The sequence below is a fragment of the Pristiophorus japonicus genome, chromosome 7 (assembly GCF_044704955.1).
Source record: "Pristiophorus japonicus isolate sPriJap1 chromosome 7, sPriJap1.hap1, whole genome shotgun sequence".
Lineage (NCBI taxonomy): Eukaryota > Metazoa > Chordata > Chondrichthyes > Pristiophoridae > Pristiophorus > Pristiophorus japonicus.
The window spans coordinates 171,503,392-171,519,327 of record NC_091983.1 but is presented as its reverse complement, the minus strand read 5'-3'; the positions used below and the strand labels follow the sequence as shown (position 1 = coordinate 171,519,327).

The 15,936-nt window shown below is 42.3% G+C and overlaps 1 protein-coding gene across 1 annotated transcript in view; it reads right to left on the bottom strand.

Annotated features, from left to right (window-relative positions):
• The window catches only part of ibtk (inhibitor of Bruton agammaglobulinemia tyrosine kinase), a 158,148-nt gene that overhangs the window by 90,780 nt on the left and 51,432 nt on the right, over positions 1-15,936 (bottom strand). Inside the window, exons 6-8 of the mRNA XM_070885570.1 lie at positions 4,198-4,368; positions 2,974-3,091; positions 1,446-1,626 (exon numbers count right to left, since the gene is read on the bottom strand). Of these exons, the coding sequence (XP_070741671.1) occupies positions 1,446-1,626; positions 2,974-3,091; positions 4,198-4,368 (470 nt within the window). The remainder of the gene's footprint in view (positions 1-1,445; positions 1,627-2,973; positions 3,092-4,197; positions 4,369-15,936) is intronic.

The following is a 15,936-nucleotide window of genomic DNA, read 5'->3' as shown; positions in this document are numbered from 1 at the left end:
CAAAACTTTCCCTTTTGAAATCCATGCTGACTATTCGTTATTATATTTTTGGTTTCTAGATGTTCTTCTATTTTATTTTAGTAGGGGTTCCATTATTTTTCCTACCACTGATGTTAAGCTGACTGGTCTATAATTCCCTGGACATATTCTATCCCTCTTCTTAAATATAGGTATTACGTTAGCTATCTGCCAGTCCTCTGGCACTACACCTTTTTCTAACGAATTATTAAATATGTGTAGTATTACCTTTGCTATCTCTTCTCTAGATTCTTTTAAAATGCATGGATGCAATCCATCCAGACCAGGGGCTTTATCCTCTTTGACTTTGATTAGTTTATTTACTATAACCCCTCTTTTTATTTTAAATGTACTTATCTCATTACTAATCTCATCATCCAATGTCATGTCCACCTGTTCTATCTCCCTGGTAAATACTAAAGCAAAATAATTATTTCATATTTCTGCCATCTCTCTATCGTTACCTGTGGTATTATCCTGTCTATCCCTTAATGGCCCTATTCCCATCCCAACCTTCCTTTTTTATTGATGTGCCTGCAAAATATTTTACTATTTTGTTTTATGTTCCTTGATTATTTAATTGCTCCTCTTTGCCTTCCTAATTGTTTTTTTGAGTTCTCTCTAATCATTTTGTATTCTCCCTTATCATGCACTCCCCTGCTATGTCCTTAATGTATGCTTCTTTCCTTACCCTCAATTGTTCCCTTATGGCTTTATTCATTCATGGTATCTCATTAGTGTTTAGTTTGTTCTTTCCTTTTCGCGGAATATATTGTTCCTGCACTCTGTTGAACACAGTTTTAAATGTTTCCCATTGCTGTTCTACATTGTTTTTTGCCAATATTGTTGCCCATTTTATTTTCCCAAGTTCTATTCTCAGCCCCTCCCTCCCTTCCACTTTCTCCAATGCTTGCACATCCCTTTTGTAGCATGATGGTCAAAACGGCACAGAGTACATTTAATTGGTTCACTAATTGTCAATATTGACAACAACAAGTTCACTTCTATTCTCATTGTTACAACTGAAATAATAAATATTCAGTACTACAGTGCTCACAATGGGTCTTTTTTCAAAAAGAAAAGAATATTTCACCACCCTGTATTTCTCCTAATATACCTGTAAGAAGTATTTGGTCAGACAGCTTAGCGAATTAAATGAATGAATAGATTTACTCAAAATAGAACAATCCTTGGAAGAGCTGAAACAGGAGTATTTTAAATTCCCCCAAAATTTAATGTATGAACAGTTCAGAGTATCACTGGCTAGAAAATTAGACATGCTGACCTCCACATAGGAGCACAGATTGGGGAATCCAGTCAACTGAGACTGCACCAGAAGTACAGTCTTGTAAATTCAGACTCTCCAGTACCAATCTTTGAAACACTCCCACTGTAATAATTAAAACAGGTTAACGGCAAATATATACCTGGAAGCAATCTTCTTGCATTGATAGTCTGTCATCAGGTAAATATCTCCTCTTTCCGTAACACATACTGTAGCTCCATCACTTGCTGCTGCCAGAGAGATCACTATGTCCTTATGATGCAAAGCTGATATTTGACGAGGTGCAAGCACACATCGTTCCCCATTAGGATCCATTAAGTAACCTGAATCAATAATTCAGACAAACTGTAAACACTTGCATGTAGGGGCACTCGAGAAATTCACATACATTCAGAATAAATTGCCAACAGAACACTTAAACTTTGGTGTCACAAAAATTTTGAAAGGTAGGACCAAAATGTCAATGAATGTAAATATCATTGCAACTTTAAAAACAGAGACAGATTTGCAAGAATTGTGCGCCAATGTTTACACCACTTTTTGGCACAGCACAAATTACCAGATTATTCTAAAATTCATGTTATTACCTATATTTCCCTCAAACATTATACATTTAAAATGACCTTAAATTAGTAAGTCACCCACAAACGAAGTATTCATAACAAAATGTTAAAACAAAGAGCACAGATGAGGGAAATAAAAGATAGCGAGGTGGTATAATGTCCTGCTCAGAATAACAATCTCCTCCCTCAAACAGCTGCAAGTGTTTGAAGTGAGAGAGTCAGGGAAGGTACTTGTTAGTTCAATGTATACATTAAACAGCAAGGCATAGATTTTCAGAAACGGTATTTTTACGCCAAAATTACCGTTTTTGCTGCGCTATTGTTTTTAGGCCTGCTTTTCAGCCATGTAAAAATCGGCATTGCCTGAGGATTCGCGGTACAAACCGCGAATTTCAGCAACTTTAGTCCGGGGCCGATAGCGCTGCGAGAGGAGCTTTGGGGGGGGCGGGGGGGGAAACAAAAAAAAATTGCAAAAAAAACCACACACAAAACCCTTACTTACTAAATCGCTGAAAAAGAATTAAAAAATACTTTAGCTTACCTTTTTTGCAGCTCTTCATACTTACCGCTGCTGACAGTGCTGCACCACAGGTTTGACCCGGTCGGTATAGAATATGGGTCCCGAGAGCCAAAAATCGATCGCAAACACAAAATCAGCACACCTCTCCCCGGCAGTATGTGGAAGTGCCACCGCAAAAAGGTACCCCGAAGATCCCGCTGACCGGGTTTTAGCCGCGGGGAGTCAAATCACGGCGAAAACCCGGTCGTAAAGTCATCAAAAATCTAGCCCCAAATGTTTTTTCACTTAGACGCAAAGATAAATGGTGCTCAAAGTTAAAATACCACACTCATGCAGTACAATGTGCACTTCTATGGCTGAGGCAGAATATAGGGGGTTTACCCTGCATCTAACTTGGGCTATAAAATGAACTGGTAGCATTTGATATTGAAAGTGAGAAAGTGGAGGAACATGCAAAGTGACAAGAACTTTTTGTTAAATAAGTGTATAAAATGCCACACCTTAATGCAGGTTTTTAGTGACATGCAAAGCTGGCATGACATTTTCACTAATGTAACATTATATGCAAAACAGCATCTACATCTTACCAAGCTGACCGCCATTCAGACCTATCGTATATAGCGCTTCCCTTGTCCACAAAACAGTGTGGAACCTCCCCACAGCAACTCCAATCACAGTTCTTCCTTTAAGGGTTTTGGATTGTACCTTTGGAAACATTCAAAAAAGATAGATTCACAAATATTAAGCAAAAAAGGGCAAAGTTCCTTTTTGTATTCATTCTAAAACAGGTTTCATACATAGTTTTACAAAAGGTTACCTGGCACATCATACTCAAACACTGCACTGATACAAGCTGTCAAGAGTGTGTGCAATTGAGATCAGTATAAAATCTAGATTGCAGTTACAATAAAATCTAGATTGTAGTTACTCCAAACTAATTTAAGCCCTCCCATAAAAGCCTACTCACATAATTTGACTGTTTCTGAAATGTAATTTTAAAAAATTAAGAATGTTGAAAGTTTCAGGAATCATTAGGTCGAGAGTAAGCTTGAAAATAAAACCACACATTATTCAAGATCCTGGTTTTGATTATCTTTCAAAAGCAACATTTTAAATAAAAATACTTAAGCCTGCATCAAATTTAATTAAAAACTGCTTTAGATCTACTAATTAGAACTGTGCACAAGAATATTATTTCATTTTACAATTAAAAGTTAGAACAGCCAAGATGGGTGCAGAAAAAACTAGGGTATTTCCAGAACAAAGCTTCATGTATAATGGAGTAAAAGACGATTGTTTAACTTACTAAGAGCAGAAATATTTTTGGTGATTCTTCTCCGAGAATCATAAAATCTTTCAGTACAGAACAAGGCCATTCTGTGTCTGTTCCGGCTCTTTGAAAGAGCTATCCAATTAGTTCTACACCTCTGCATTTTTTGTCCTTTCCAAGTACATATCCAATTGCCTTTTGAAAGTTATGGTTTTGAAAAAGTTCTGATATGAAAGACAGCAAATCCCAAAATTCAATTCCCACCCTATGGACTGTGGCAAATGCTAACTCTAGCCGAAAGTTCAATAAATTTGGAAGAATTTACAAAGTTCCTACATTTTTTCGAAAATCATACCTACATTAAATATATTTATGCTGAAAATACCTTCCATTATCCCACATCATTAACATTATTTTAATAAAGTTTCTAATAGTGACACTACAATTTCTAGTTTGCACAAAGATGTTAAAAATAACTAGAAACACATCTACCCCTCACTGACCTTTTGTTATGCATCCCCAAAGAATCTCCCATAAATACCTGTCTTGGTATGCTACTGCTGGCTGGTGAAGGTGCAATACCCAGCTGATTATAAGTGTTCAGCCCAAAAGCATAAACAAATCCATCTTCTGTCAAAACAACGGTATGGTCCTTTGCAGCTGCCACCAGAGAACAACGATGGCTTGCTAAACCTTCCACCATTCGGGGAACCTAACAAAACAGAAGTGTTATGCAGCAAATGTATAATCAAAAAATCTCATTAGAAATCCCGACACATACTTTGCCCAATGTCTTGCCAAACAGCTGAGCCATGCACACCAGAAAGGTTCAACAACAACTTGCATTTATGTAGCGCCCTAATGGTACAAAACCATCCCCAGACACTTCATGAAGGGGTAATCAGACAAATAGACTCTGAGCCAAAGAAGACAATATTAGAAGGGGTCTTAAAGAAGGAGAGGGAGGTGGAGAGGCAGCAAAGTTTGGGGAGGAAATTCCAGAGCACAGGGTTGACCAATGGTGGCGTGAAGGAAGGGGAGGATGCACAAGATAAACAGAGTTCTGGATGCATGTAGGGCTTGAGGAGATTACAGAGATAGGGAACGGAAAGGCCTTGAAAGGATTTAAACCCGAAGTTGAGAACTTAATACTTGGGACATTGAGAGACCGGAAGCCAATGTAGGCCAGGAAAGTCGGAGTGAGCAAGACTTAGTGCAGGACAGGGTACAGATAGCAGAGTTTTAGATGAGCTGAAGTTTATGTAGTGTGCAGGATTGAAGGTTGACTAATAGAGCACTGGAATATTGAGTCTGGAAGTGACAAAAAGCAGGGTGTCATCAGCACACATGTGACCCCATGTCTTCAGATGATGTTGCAGAGTGGCAACATGTTGATGAGGACGAGGTAGGGGCCAGGGATAGATCCTTGGTGGACATTAGAGTTAACATTATGGGGGTAGTTAGAGAAGTCATTGATGAAGATGCTCTGGCTACAACTGGATAAAAAAAATGAGGGGAACCAAGCAAAGCAGGATCACTGAGCCGGGCAATGATGGGGGTGTTAGAGGAGGATGGTGTGATTGATTGTGTCAAAGGCTGCAGAGAAATCAAGATGGAAAAGGAGAGAAATGCACCAAGGTCATAGCCTCAAAGGATGTCATTTGTGACTGATTAAGGTCATTTTAGTGCTGTGACTAGGCAGAAACCAGATTAAAACAGGAAGTTTCACAGATTTCAGAGATGTCAACACTTTCAAGGACTTTGGAATTGTTGGAGAGCGAGGGGTCATTTTCAAGGACAGAGGTCAAGAGTGGGGTTTTTGAGGAGCGGAGTGATGACAGCCATTGAAAGGGAGAGGGGCAGTATCCAAGAAGCTCAAACCATTTACAATGTCAACCAGCAATAGGAGCCAAGAAAGGAAGTTAGGTGGTCAGCAGTTTTGTGGGAATGGCATTGAAGGAGAAGGAGGTGGATCTCACAAACAAGAGGAGCTTGGAGAGGGCATGAGGTGAGATAGGAGAGGGCAGGGGAAAGGGGAGTGTTCGGCAGATGCAGCTGAACAGATCGTGTCAATTTTAGTGAAAAAGAAGCTCATGTGCAGACCACCAAACAGTAGTAGTGAGGTTGGGGACAGCATCAAACAGGAAATTAGGGATGCATGCAATAAAGGTACAGCAGTTATCATGGGCGACTTTAATCTACATATAAATTTGGTTAACCAAACTGGTAGCAATACAGAGGAGGAGGATTTACTGGAGTGTATTAGGGATGGTTTTCTAGACCAATATGTCGAGGAACCAACTAGAGAGCAGGCCATCCTAGACTGGGTGTTGTGTAATGAGAGAGGATTAATTAGCAATCTTGTCGTGCGAGGCCCCTTGGGGAAGAGTGACCATAATATGGTAAAATTCTTCATTAAGATGAAGAGTGACGCAGTTAATTCAGAGACTAGGGTCCTGAACTTAAAAGAAAGATAACTTCGATGGTAAGACACGTGAATTGGCTAGGATAGGCTGGCGAATGATACTTAAAGGGATGATGGAAGATAGGCAATGGCAAACATTTAAAGATCACATGGATGAACTACAACAATTGAACATCCCTGTCTGGCGTAAAAATAAAATTGGGAAGGTGGCTCAACCATGGCTAACAAGGGAAATTAGCGAGTGTTAAATCCAAGGAAGAGTCATATAAATTGGCCAGAAAAAGCAGCAAACATGAGTACTGGGAGAAATTTAGAATTCAGCAGAAGGGGACTAAGGGTCTAATTAGGAGGGGGAAAATAGAGTATGAGAGTAAGCTTGCAGGGAACATAAAAACTGACTGCAAAAGCTTCTATAGATATGTGAAGAGAAAAAGATTAGTGAAGACAAATATAGGTCCCTTGCAGTCAGAATCAGGTGAATTCATAATAGGGAACAAAGAAATGGCAGACCAATTGAACAAATACTTTGGTTCTGTCTTCACTAAGGAAGACACAAATAACCTCCCAAAAATACTAGGGGATCGAGGGTCTAGCGAGGAGGAGGAACTGAAGGAAATCGTTATTAGTCAGGAAATGGTGCTAGGAAAATTGATGGGATTGAAGGCCGATAAATCCCCAGGGCCTGATAGTCTACATCCCAGAGTACTTAAGGAAGTGGCCCTAGAAATAGTAGATGCATTGGTGGTCATTTTCCAACATTCCATGGACTCTGGATCAGTTCCTATGGATTGGAGGGTAGCTAATGTAACCTCACTATTTAAAAAAGGAGAGAGAAAAGAGGTAATTATAGACCGGTTAGCCTGACATCAGAAAAGGGGAAAATGCTGGAATCAATTTTTAAAGATATAATAGCAGCACATTTGGAAAGCAGTGACAGGATCAGTCCAAGTCAGCATGGATTTATGAAAGGGAAATCATGCTCGACAAATCTTCTAGAAATTTTTGAGGATGTAACTAGTAGAGTGGATAAGGGAGAACCAGTGGGGATGTGGTGTATTTGGACTTTCAAAAGGCTTTCGACAAGGTCCCACACAAGAGATTAGTGTGCAAAATTAAGACACATGGGATTTGGGGTAATGTATTGACGTGGATAGAGAACTGGTTGGCAGACAGGAAGCAAAGAGTGGGGATAAACGGGTCCTTTTCAGAATGGCAGGCAGTGACTAGTGGGGTACTGCAAGGTTCAGTGCTGGGACCCCAGCTATTTATAATATATATTAATGATTTAGACGATGGAATTGAACGTAATATCTCCAAGTTTGCAGATGACACTAAGCTGGGTGGTAGTGTGAGCTGTGAGAAGGATGCTAAGAGGCTGCAGAGTGATTTGGACAGGTTAGGTGAGTGGGCAAATGCATGGTAGATGCAGTATAATGTGGATAAGTCTGAGATTAACACTTTGGTGGCAAAAACAGGAAGGCAGAATATTATCTGAATGGTGACAGATTAGTAAAAGGGGAGGTGCAACGAGACCTGGGTGTCATGGTATATCAGTCATTGAAAGCAGGCATGCAGGTACAGCAGGCAGTTAAGAAAGCAAATGGCATGTTGGCCTTCATAGCAAGAGGATTTGAGTATAAGAGCAGGGAGGTCTTACTGCAGTTGTACAGGGCCTTGGTGAGACCACACCTTGAGTAGTGTGTGCAGTTTTGGTCTCCTAATCTGAGGAAGGACATTTTTGCTATTGAGGGAGTGCAGCGAAGGTTCACCAGACTGATTCCCAGGATGGCAAGATTGACATATGAAGAAAGACTGGATCGATTAGGCTTATATTCACTGGAATTTAGAAGAATGAGAGGGGATCTCATAGAAGCATATATAATTCTGACGGGATTGGACAGGTTAGATGCAGAAAGAATGTTCCCGATGATGGGGAAGTCCAGAACCAGGGGTCACATCCTAAGGATAAGGGATAAGCCATATATGACCGAGATGAGGAGAAACTTTTTCACCCAGAGAATTGTGAACCTATGGGATTCTCTATCACAGAAAGTTGTTGATTCCAGTTCATTGGATAGATTCAAAAGGGAGTTAGATGTGGCACTTATGGCTAAAGGGGTCAGGGGGTATTGAGAGAAGGCAGGAGTGGGGTACTGAACTTGCATGGTCAGCCATGATCATACTGAATGGTGGTGCAGGCTCAAAGGGTCGAATGACCTGCTCCTGCACCTATTTTCTATGTTTCTATGTGCTGCTCGTACTTGCTGTTGGAGGTGACGGTTGAGGAAATATTGCAAAAGGGTTGGCAATGGAGAAAAGATTTGGTTTAACCCTGAGCTCAGAATGATCCTTAAGTAGTGGCCAGTGGTGAAAGAGAGCAAGGCTCGATAGTGCTTGATGTGGTCCAGCTAGATCTGGCGATGGATGTTTAAATTAGTTGTGTGCCAGATATGCTCAAGTCTGCACCCTTTGTACTTGAGTAAACCTGGAGGTCATACCAGGGAGAACAACGAGGATGACACAGATTGAAGGTTTTACAGGGACGAGAGCATCAAAGATGGAGGTGAGGGAAGGAATCGACAGCTGCACAATTATCGGGGCAAATAGAGGGCCAAAGGCTAGACAGTTGAAACCTGGAAAGTGCAATGGCAAAGAAGTGGTTGGAGATGGCCTTGTCATCGATAGAAATCATGGGAGTAGAGTCCATATGAGATGCATGGCTAAGAGGGTGACCGTGAATATGGGTAGGAAAGTTTATTGAAGGGAGAGATCCAGAGAGGACAGATTGGTACTGACATCAAAGGAGATGGAGCATGGTGAGTTGAGAATTCCAGTCGGTGCTGTCAATTGATCTCAGCTGGGGTCCTGCTATTGGCATCAGTGCCCCATGTTCAGGAAGGAAATTAATCCCAGGATTTCCATTCCTGATTGCTATCCACTGACTCCCAACAAGTGCATATGGTGAGGAGTGAACTGGGCTTGTGGGTGAATAGCTTACCAACACCCACCATTAAGGCTCAAGGTATAAAAAAGTCAGTTGGGCAAGGTCTTAAGAGGACACCTTTAAGACAATTTTCCACCCAGGAAGAAATGAATGTCCTCAGGAGAGGAGAAAACTGACGCGGGACATAAAGAAAACTATAAGCAAACAACACAACACAACTGAAACGGATCTACTTTACAAAGATGCAAACAATACCTTGCTATAAGCTTGAGAACATTTAAACTGGTCAACTGTAAAAGTGGTAACATTGCATGAACCCTACAAAATCTTAAAAAAAAACATTATTCAAAATCTTAGGGGGTATTGTAATCCTCCCAGGCGAGTGAGGGGTTAAAAATAAAAGATAGGCAACCTAACCCCAAAATGCCCAAATTCAAAAGCAAAATACTGCAGATGCTGGAATCTGGAAAAAAAGCAGAAAATGCTGGAAATCTCAGCAGGTGTAGAGAGGAAGCAGATTTAACATTTCGGGTCGATGACGCTACGTCAGAACTGGAGTGTTTTTGAAAGAACAGATTCTTAAACACAAAGGGGGAGGGGAAGAAAGAACAAAAGGGAAGGTCTGTGATAAGTTGGAAGACAGGAAGAGATTAGAGACACAAAAGGGATGATGGCCCAAATTCAAATGGTAATGCCAAGAGTTAGAAAAACATTAGTCAAGATAGGATGTGAATAATGGGATAATTACCAACTGCCATTAGAGACAAGGAGAAAAATAGAAAGAAAGAAACAGGCTCTAAAGGGGGCGGGGAAAAAGCCAAAGAGGTGAGGGAGGGGACCCGAGTAGGACTGAAACAAAGAATGTTCCACATATCCCACGAAAAGGCAGGCTTAGCTAGGGCCCATGCGGGTTCCCATAGCAACACATGTAATTTGGAGGAAGTCAGTGGAGTTGAAGGAGAAGTTGTTCAATGGGAGAACAAGTTTAGCCAGGCGGAGGAGAGTGGTGGTGGATGGGGACTGGTTGGGCCTCTGCTCGAGGAAGAAGCGGAATGCCCTCGGGGGGGATGGGAGTGTAGAGGGATTGGACGTTCATGGTGAAAAGGAGACAGTTGGGGCCGGGAAACTGGAAACTGTTAAAGTGACGGCGGGCATCGGAGGAATCGTGGATGTAGGTGGGAAGAGAGTGGACAAGGGGAGAGAAAAGAGAGTCGAGATAGGAAGAAATAAGTTCTGTGGGGCAAGAACAGGCTGAAACGATGGGTCGACCGGGGCAGTCCTGTTTGCGGATCTTGGGAGACATAGAAACATAGAAAATAGGTGTAGGAGTAGGCCATTCTGCCCTTCGAGCCAGCACCATTCAATTTGATCACGGCTGATCATTCACCTCAGTATCCCTTTCCTGCTTTCTTGCCATACCCCTTGATCCTTTTAGCCGTAAGGGCCATATCAAACTCCCTCTTGAATATATCTAACGAACTAGCATCAACAACTCTCTGCGGTAGACAATTGCACAGGTTAACAACTCTCTGCGTGAAGAAGGTTCTCCTCATCTCGGTCCTAAATGGCTTACCCCTTTATCCTTAGACTGTGACCCTGGTTACATAGAAAATAGGTGTAGGAGTAGGGCATTCGGCCATTCGAGCCTGCACCACCATTCAATAAGATCATTGCTGATCATTCAGCCCAGCACCCCTTTCCTGCTTTCTCTCCATACCCCTTGATCCTTTTATGCCTAGGGCCATATCTAACTCCCTCTTGAATATATCTAACGAACTGGCATCAACAACTCTCTATGGTAGACAATTCCACAGGTTAACAGCTCTCTGCGAGAAGAAGTTTCTCCTCATCTCGGTCCTAAATGCCTCACCCCTTATCCTTAGAGGGTGTCCCCTGGTTCTGGACATTCCCAACATCGGGTACATTCTTCCTGCATCTAACCTGTCCAGTCCCGCCAGAATTTTATATGTTTCTATGAGATCCCCTCTCATTCTTCTAAACTCCAGTGAATACAGGCCCAGTCGATCCAGTCTCTCCTCATAGGTCAGTCCTGCCATTCCGGGAATCAGTCTGGTGAACCTTCACTGCACTCCCTCAATAGCAGGAACATCCTTCCTCAAATTAGGAGATGAAAACTGAACCACAATATTCCAGGTGAGGCCTCACCAAGGCCCTGTACAACTGCAATAAGACCTCCCTGCTCCTATACTCAAATCCCCTAGCTATGAAGGCCAGATACCATTTGCCTTCTTCACCGCCTGCTGTACCTGCATGTGCATGCCAACTTCCAATGACTGATGTACCATGACAGCCAGGTCTTGATGCACCTCCTCTTTTCCTAATCTGTCGCCATTCAGATAATATTCTGCCTTCCTGTTTTTACCACCAAAGTGGATAACCTCACATTTATCCACATTATACTGCATCTGCCATGCATTTGCCCACTCACCTAACCTGTCCAAGTCACCCTGCAGCCTCTTAGCATCCTCCTCACGACTCACACCGTCACCCAGCTTAGTGTCATCTGCATACTTGGAGATATTACATTCAACTCCTTCATCTAAATCATTGATGTATATTGTAAATAGCTGGGGCACCCCAGTAGTCACTGCCTGTCATTCTGAAAAGGACTAGTTTATCCCGACTCTCGGTTTCCTGTCTGCCAACCACTTCTCTATCCACGTCAGTCCATTACCCCCTTTGATTTTGCACACCAATCTCTTGAGGGACCTTGTCAAATGCCTTTTGAAAGTCCAAATACACCACATCCACTGGTTCTCCCTTGTGCACTCTTCCAGTTACATCCTCAAAAAATTCTAGAAGATTTGTCAAGCATGATTTCCCTTTCATAAATCCATGCTGACTTGAACCAATCCTGTCACTGCTTTCCAAATTTGCTTCTATTTCATTTTTAATAATTGGTTCCAACATTTTCCCCACTACTGATGTCAGGCTAACCGGTCTATAATTCCCCGTTTTCTCTCTCCCTCCTTTTTTAAAAAGTGGTGTTACATTAGCTACCCTCTGGTCCATAGGAACTGATCCAGAGTCGATAACTGTTGGAAAATGATCACCAATGCATCCACTATTTCTAGGCCCACTTCTTTAAATACTCTGGGATGCAGACTATGAGGCCCTGGGGTTTTATCGGCCTTCAATCCCATCAATTTCCCTAACACAATTTCCTGACGAATAAGGATTTCTTTCAGTTCCTCCTTCTCGCTAGACCCTCGGTCTCCCAGTGATTCCGGAAGGTTATTTGTGTCTTCCTTTGTGAAAACAGAACGAAAGTATTTGTTCAATTGGTCTGCCATTTCTTAGTTCCCCATTATAAATTCACCTCATTCTGACTGCAAGGGACCTACGTTTGTCTCAGGATTGCTACCAGTGACACGTGCTAGTCAAAGCAGGAATCACAGGATGGCTCAGATGAATACGTGGCTTGAAGAGTGGTGCAGAAGGGAGGGATTCAAATATCAGGGACATTGGAACCAGTTCTGGGGGAGGTGGGACCAGTACAAACCGGACGGTCTGCACCTGGGCAGGACCGGAACCAATGTCCTCGGGGGAGTGTTTGCTAGTGCTGTTGGGGAGGGGTTAAATTAATATGGTAGGGGGATGAGAACCGATGCAGGGAGACAGAGGGAAGTAGAATGGGGGCGGAAGCAAAAGATAGAAAGAAGAAAAGTAAAAGTGGAGGGCAGAGAAACCCAAGGCAAAAATCAAAAAGGGCCACATTACAGCAAAATTCTAAAGGGGCAAAGTGTATTAAAAAGACAAGCCTGAAGGCGCTGTGCCTCAATGCGAGGAGTATTCATAATAAGGTGGACGAATTAACTGCACAGGCAGCAATAAATGAATATGATATAATTGGCATCACAGAGACATGGCTCCAGGGTGACCAAGGCTGGGAACTCAACATCCAGGGGTATTCAACATTCAGGAAGGATAGACAGAAAGAAAAGGAAGTGGGGTAGCATTGCTGGTTAAAGAGGAAATTAACGCAATAGTAAAGAAGGACATTAGCTTGGATGATGTGGAATCTGTATGGTGGAGCTACGGAATACCAAAGGGCAGAAAACGCTAGTGGGAGTTGTGTACAGACAAAACAGTAGTAGTGAGGTTGGGGACAGCATCAAACAAGAAATTAGGGATGCGTGCAATAAAGGTACAGCAGTTATCATGGGCGACTTTAATCTACATATAGATTGGGCTAACCAAACTGGTAGCAATACGGTGGAGGAGGATTTTCTGGAGTGTATTAGGGATAGTTTTCTAGACCAATGTGTCGAGGAACCAACTAGAGGGCTAGCCATCCTAGACTGGGTGATGTGTAATGAGAAAGGACTAATTAGCAATCTTGTTGTGCGAGGCCCCTTGGGGAAGAGTGACCATAATATGGTAAAATTCTTTATTAAGATGGAGAGTGACACAGTTAATTCAGAGACTAGGGTCCTGAACTTAAGGAAAGGTAACTTCGATGGTATGAGACGTGAATTGGCTAGAATAGACTGGCGAATGATACTTAAAGGGTTGACGGCGGATAGGCAATGACAAACATTTAAAGATCACATGGGTGAACTTCAACAATTTTATATCCCTGTCTGGAGTAAAAATAAAACGGGGAAGGTGGCTCAACCGTGGCTAACAAGGGAAATTAAGGATAAGTGATAAATCCAAGGAGGAGGCATGTAAATTGGCCAGAAAAAGCAGCAAACCTAAGGACTGGGAGAAATTTAAAATTCAGCAGAGGAGGACAAAGGGTTTAATTAGGAGGGGGGAAATAGAGTATGAGAGGAAGCTTGCTGAGAACATAAAAACTGACTGCAAAAGCTTCTATAGGTATGTGAAGAGAAAAAGATTAGTGAAGACAAACGCAGGTCCCTTGCAATCAGATTCAGGTGAAATTATAATGGGGAACAAAGAAATGGCAGACCAGTTGAACAAATACTTCGGTTCTGTCTTCACAAAGGAAGACACAAATAACCTTCCAGAAATATTAGGGGACCGAGGGTCGAGTGAGAAGGAGGAACTGAAGGAAATCCTTATTAGGCGTGAAACTGTGTTGGGGAAATTGATGGGATTGAAGGCTGATAAATCCCCAGGGCCCTGATAGTCTGCATCCCAGAGTACTTAAGGAAGTGGCCCTAGAAATAGTGGATGCATTGGTGATCCTTTTCCAACAGTCTATTGACTTTGGGTCAGTTCCTATGGACTGGAGGGTAGCTAATGTAACACCACTTTTTAAAAGAGGAGGGAGAGAAAACGGGTAATTATAGACCGGTTGGCCCGACATTAGTAGTGGGGAAAATGTTGCAATCAATTATTAAAGATGAATATAATAACATAAGAATTAGGAACAGGAGTAGGCCATCTAGCCCCTCGAGCCTGCTCCGCCATTCAACAAGATCATGGCTGATCTGGCCGTGGACTCAGCTCCACTTACCCGCCCGCTCCCCATAACCCTTAATTCCCTTATTGGTTAAAAATCTATGTGCGATTTGAATACATTCAATGAGCTAGCCTCAACTGCTTCCTTGGGCAGAGAATTCCACTGATTCACAACCCTGGGAGAAGAAATTCCTTCTCAACTCGGTTTTAAATTGGCTCCCCCGTATTTTGAGGCTGTGTCCCCTAGTTCTAGTCTCCCCGACCAGTGGAAACAACCTCTCTGCCTCTATCTTGTCTATCCCTTTCATTATTTTAAATGTTTCGATAAGATCACCCCTCATCCTTCTGAACTCCAACGAGTAAAGACCCAGTCTACTCAATCTAACATCATAAGGTAACCCCCTCATCTCCGGAATCAGCCTAGTGAATCGTCTCTGTACCCGCTCCAAAGCTAGTATATCCTTCCTTAAGCGAAGTGACCAAAACTGCACGCAGTACTCCAGGTGCGGCCTCACCAATACCCTGTACAGTTGCAGCAGGACTTCTCTGCTTTTGTACTCCATCCCTCTCGCAATGAAGGCCAACATTCCATTCGCCTTCCTGATTACCTGCTGCACCTGCAAACTAACTATTTGGGATTCATGCACAAGGTCAACTGAGCTTGCTGCGTGAAATTTTCCAAAAAGAGTTTCATGCACAAGGACCCCCAGGTCCCTCTGCACTGCAGCATGTTGTAATTTCTCACCATTCAAATAATATTCCCTTTTACTGTTTTTTTCTCCCCAAGATGCATGACCTCACATTTTCCGACATTGTATTCCATCTGCCAAACCTTAGCCTATTCGCTTAACCTCTCTAAATCTCTTTGCAGCCTCTGTGTCCTCTACACAACCCTCTTTCCCACTAATCTTTGTGTCATCTTCAAATTTTGTTTCACTACACTCTGTCCCCTCTTCCAGGTCATCTATGTATATTGTAAACAGTTGTGATCCCAGTACCAATCCTTGTGGCACACCACTAACCACCGATTTCCAACCCGAAAAGGACCCATTTATCCCGACTCTCTGCTTTCTGTTCGCCAGCCAATTCTCGATCCATGCTAATACATTTCCCCCGACTCCGCGTACCTTTATCTTTTGCAGTAACCTTTTATGTGGCACCCTATCGAATGCCTTTTGAAAATCTAAATACACCACATCCATCGGTACACCTCTATCCACCATGCTCGTTATATCCTCAAAGAATTCCAGTAAATTAGTTAAACATGATTTCCCCTTCATGAATCCATGTTGCGTCTGCTTGATTGCACTATTCCTATCTAGATGTCCCGCTATTTCTTCCTTAATGATAGCTTCAAGCATTTTCCCCACTACAGATGTTAAACTAACCGGCCCATAGTTGCCTGCCTTTTGTCTGCCCCCTTTTTTAAACAGAGGCATTACATTAGTTGCTTTCCAATCCGCTGGTACCTCCCTAGAGTTCAGAGAATTTTGGTAGATTATAACGAATGCATCTGCTAG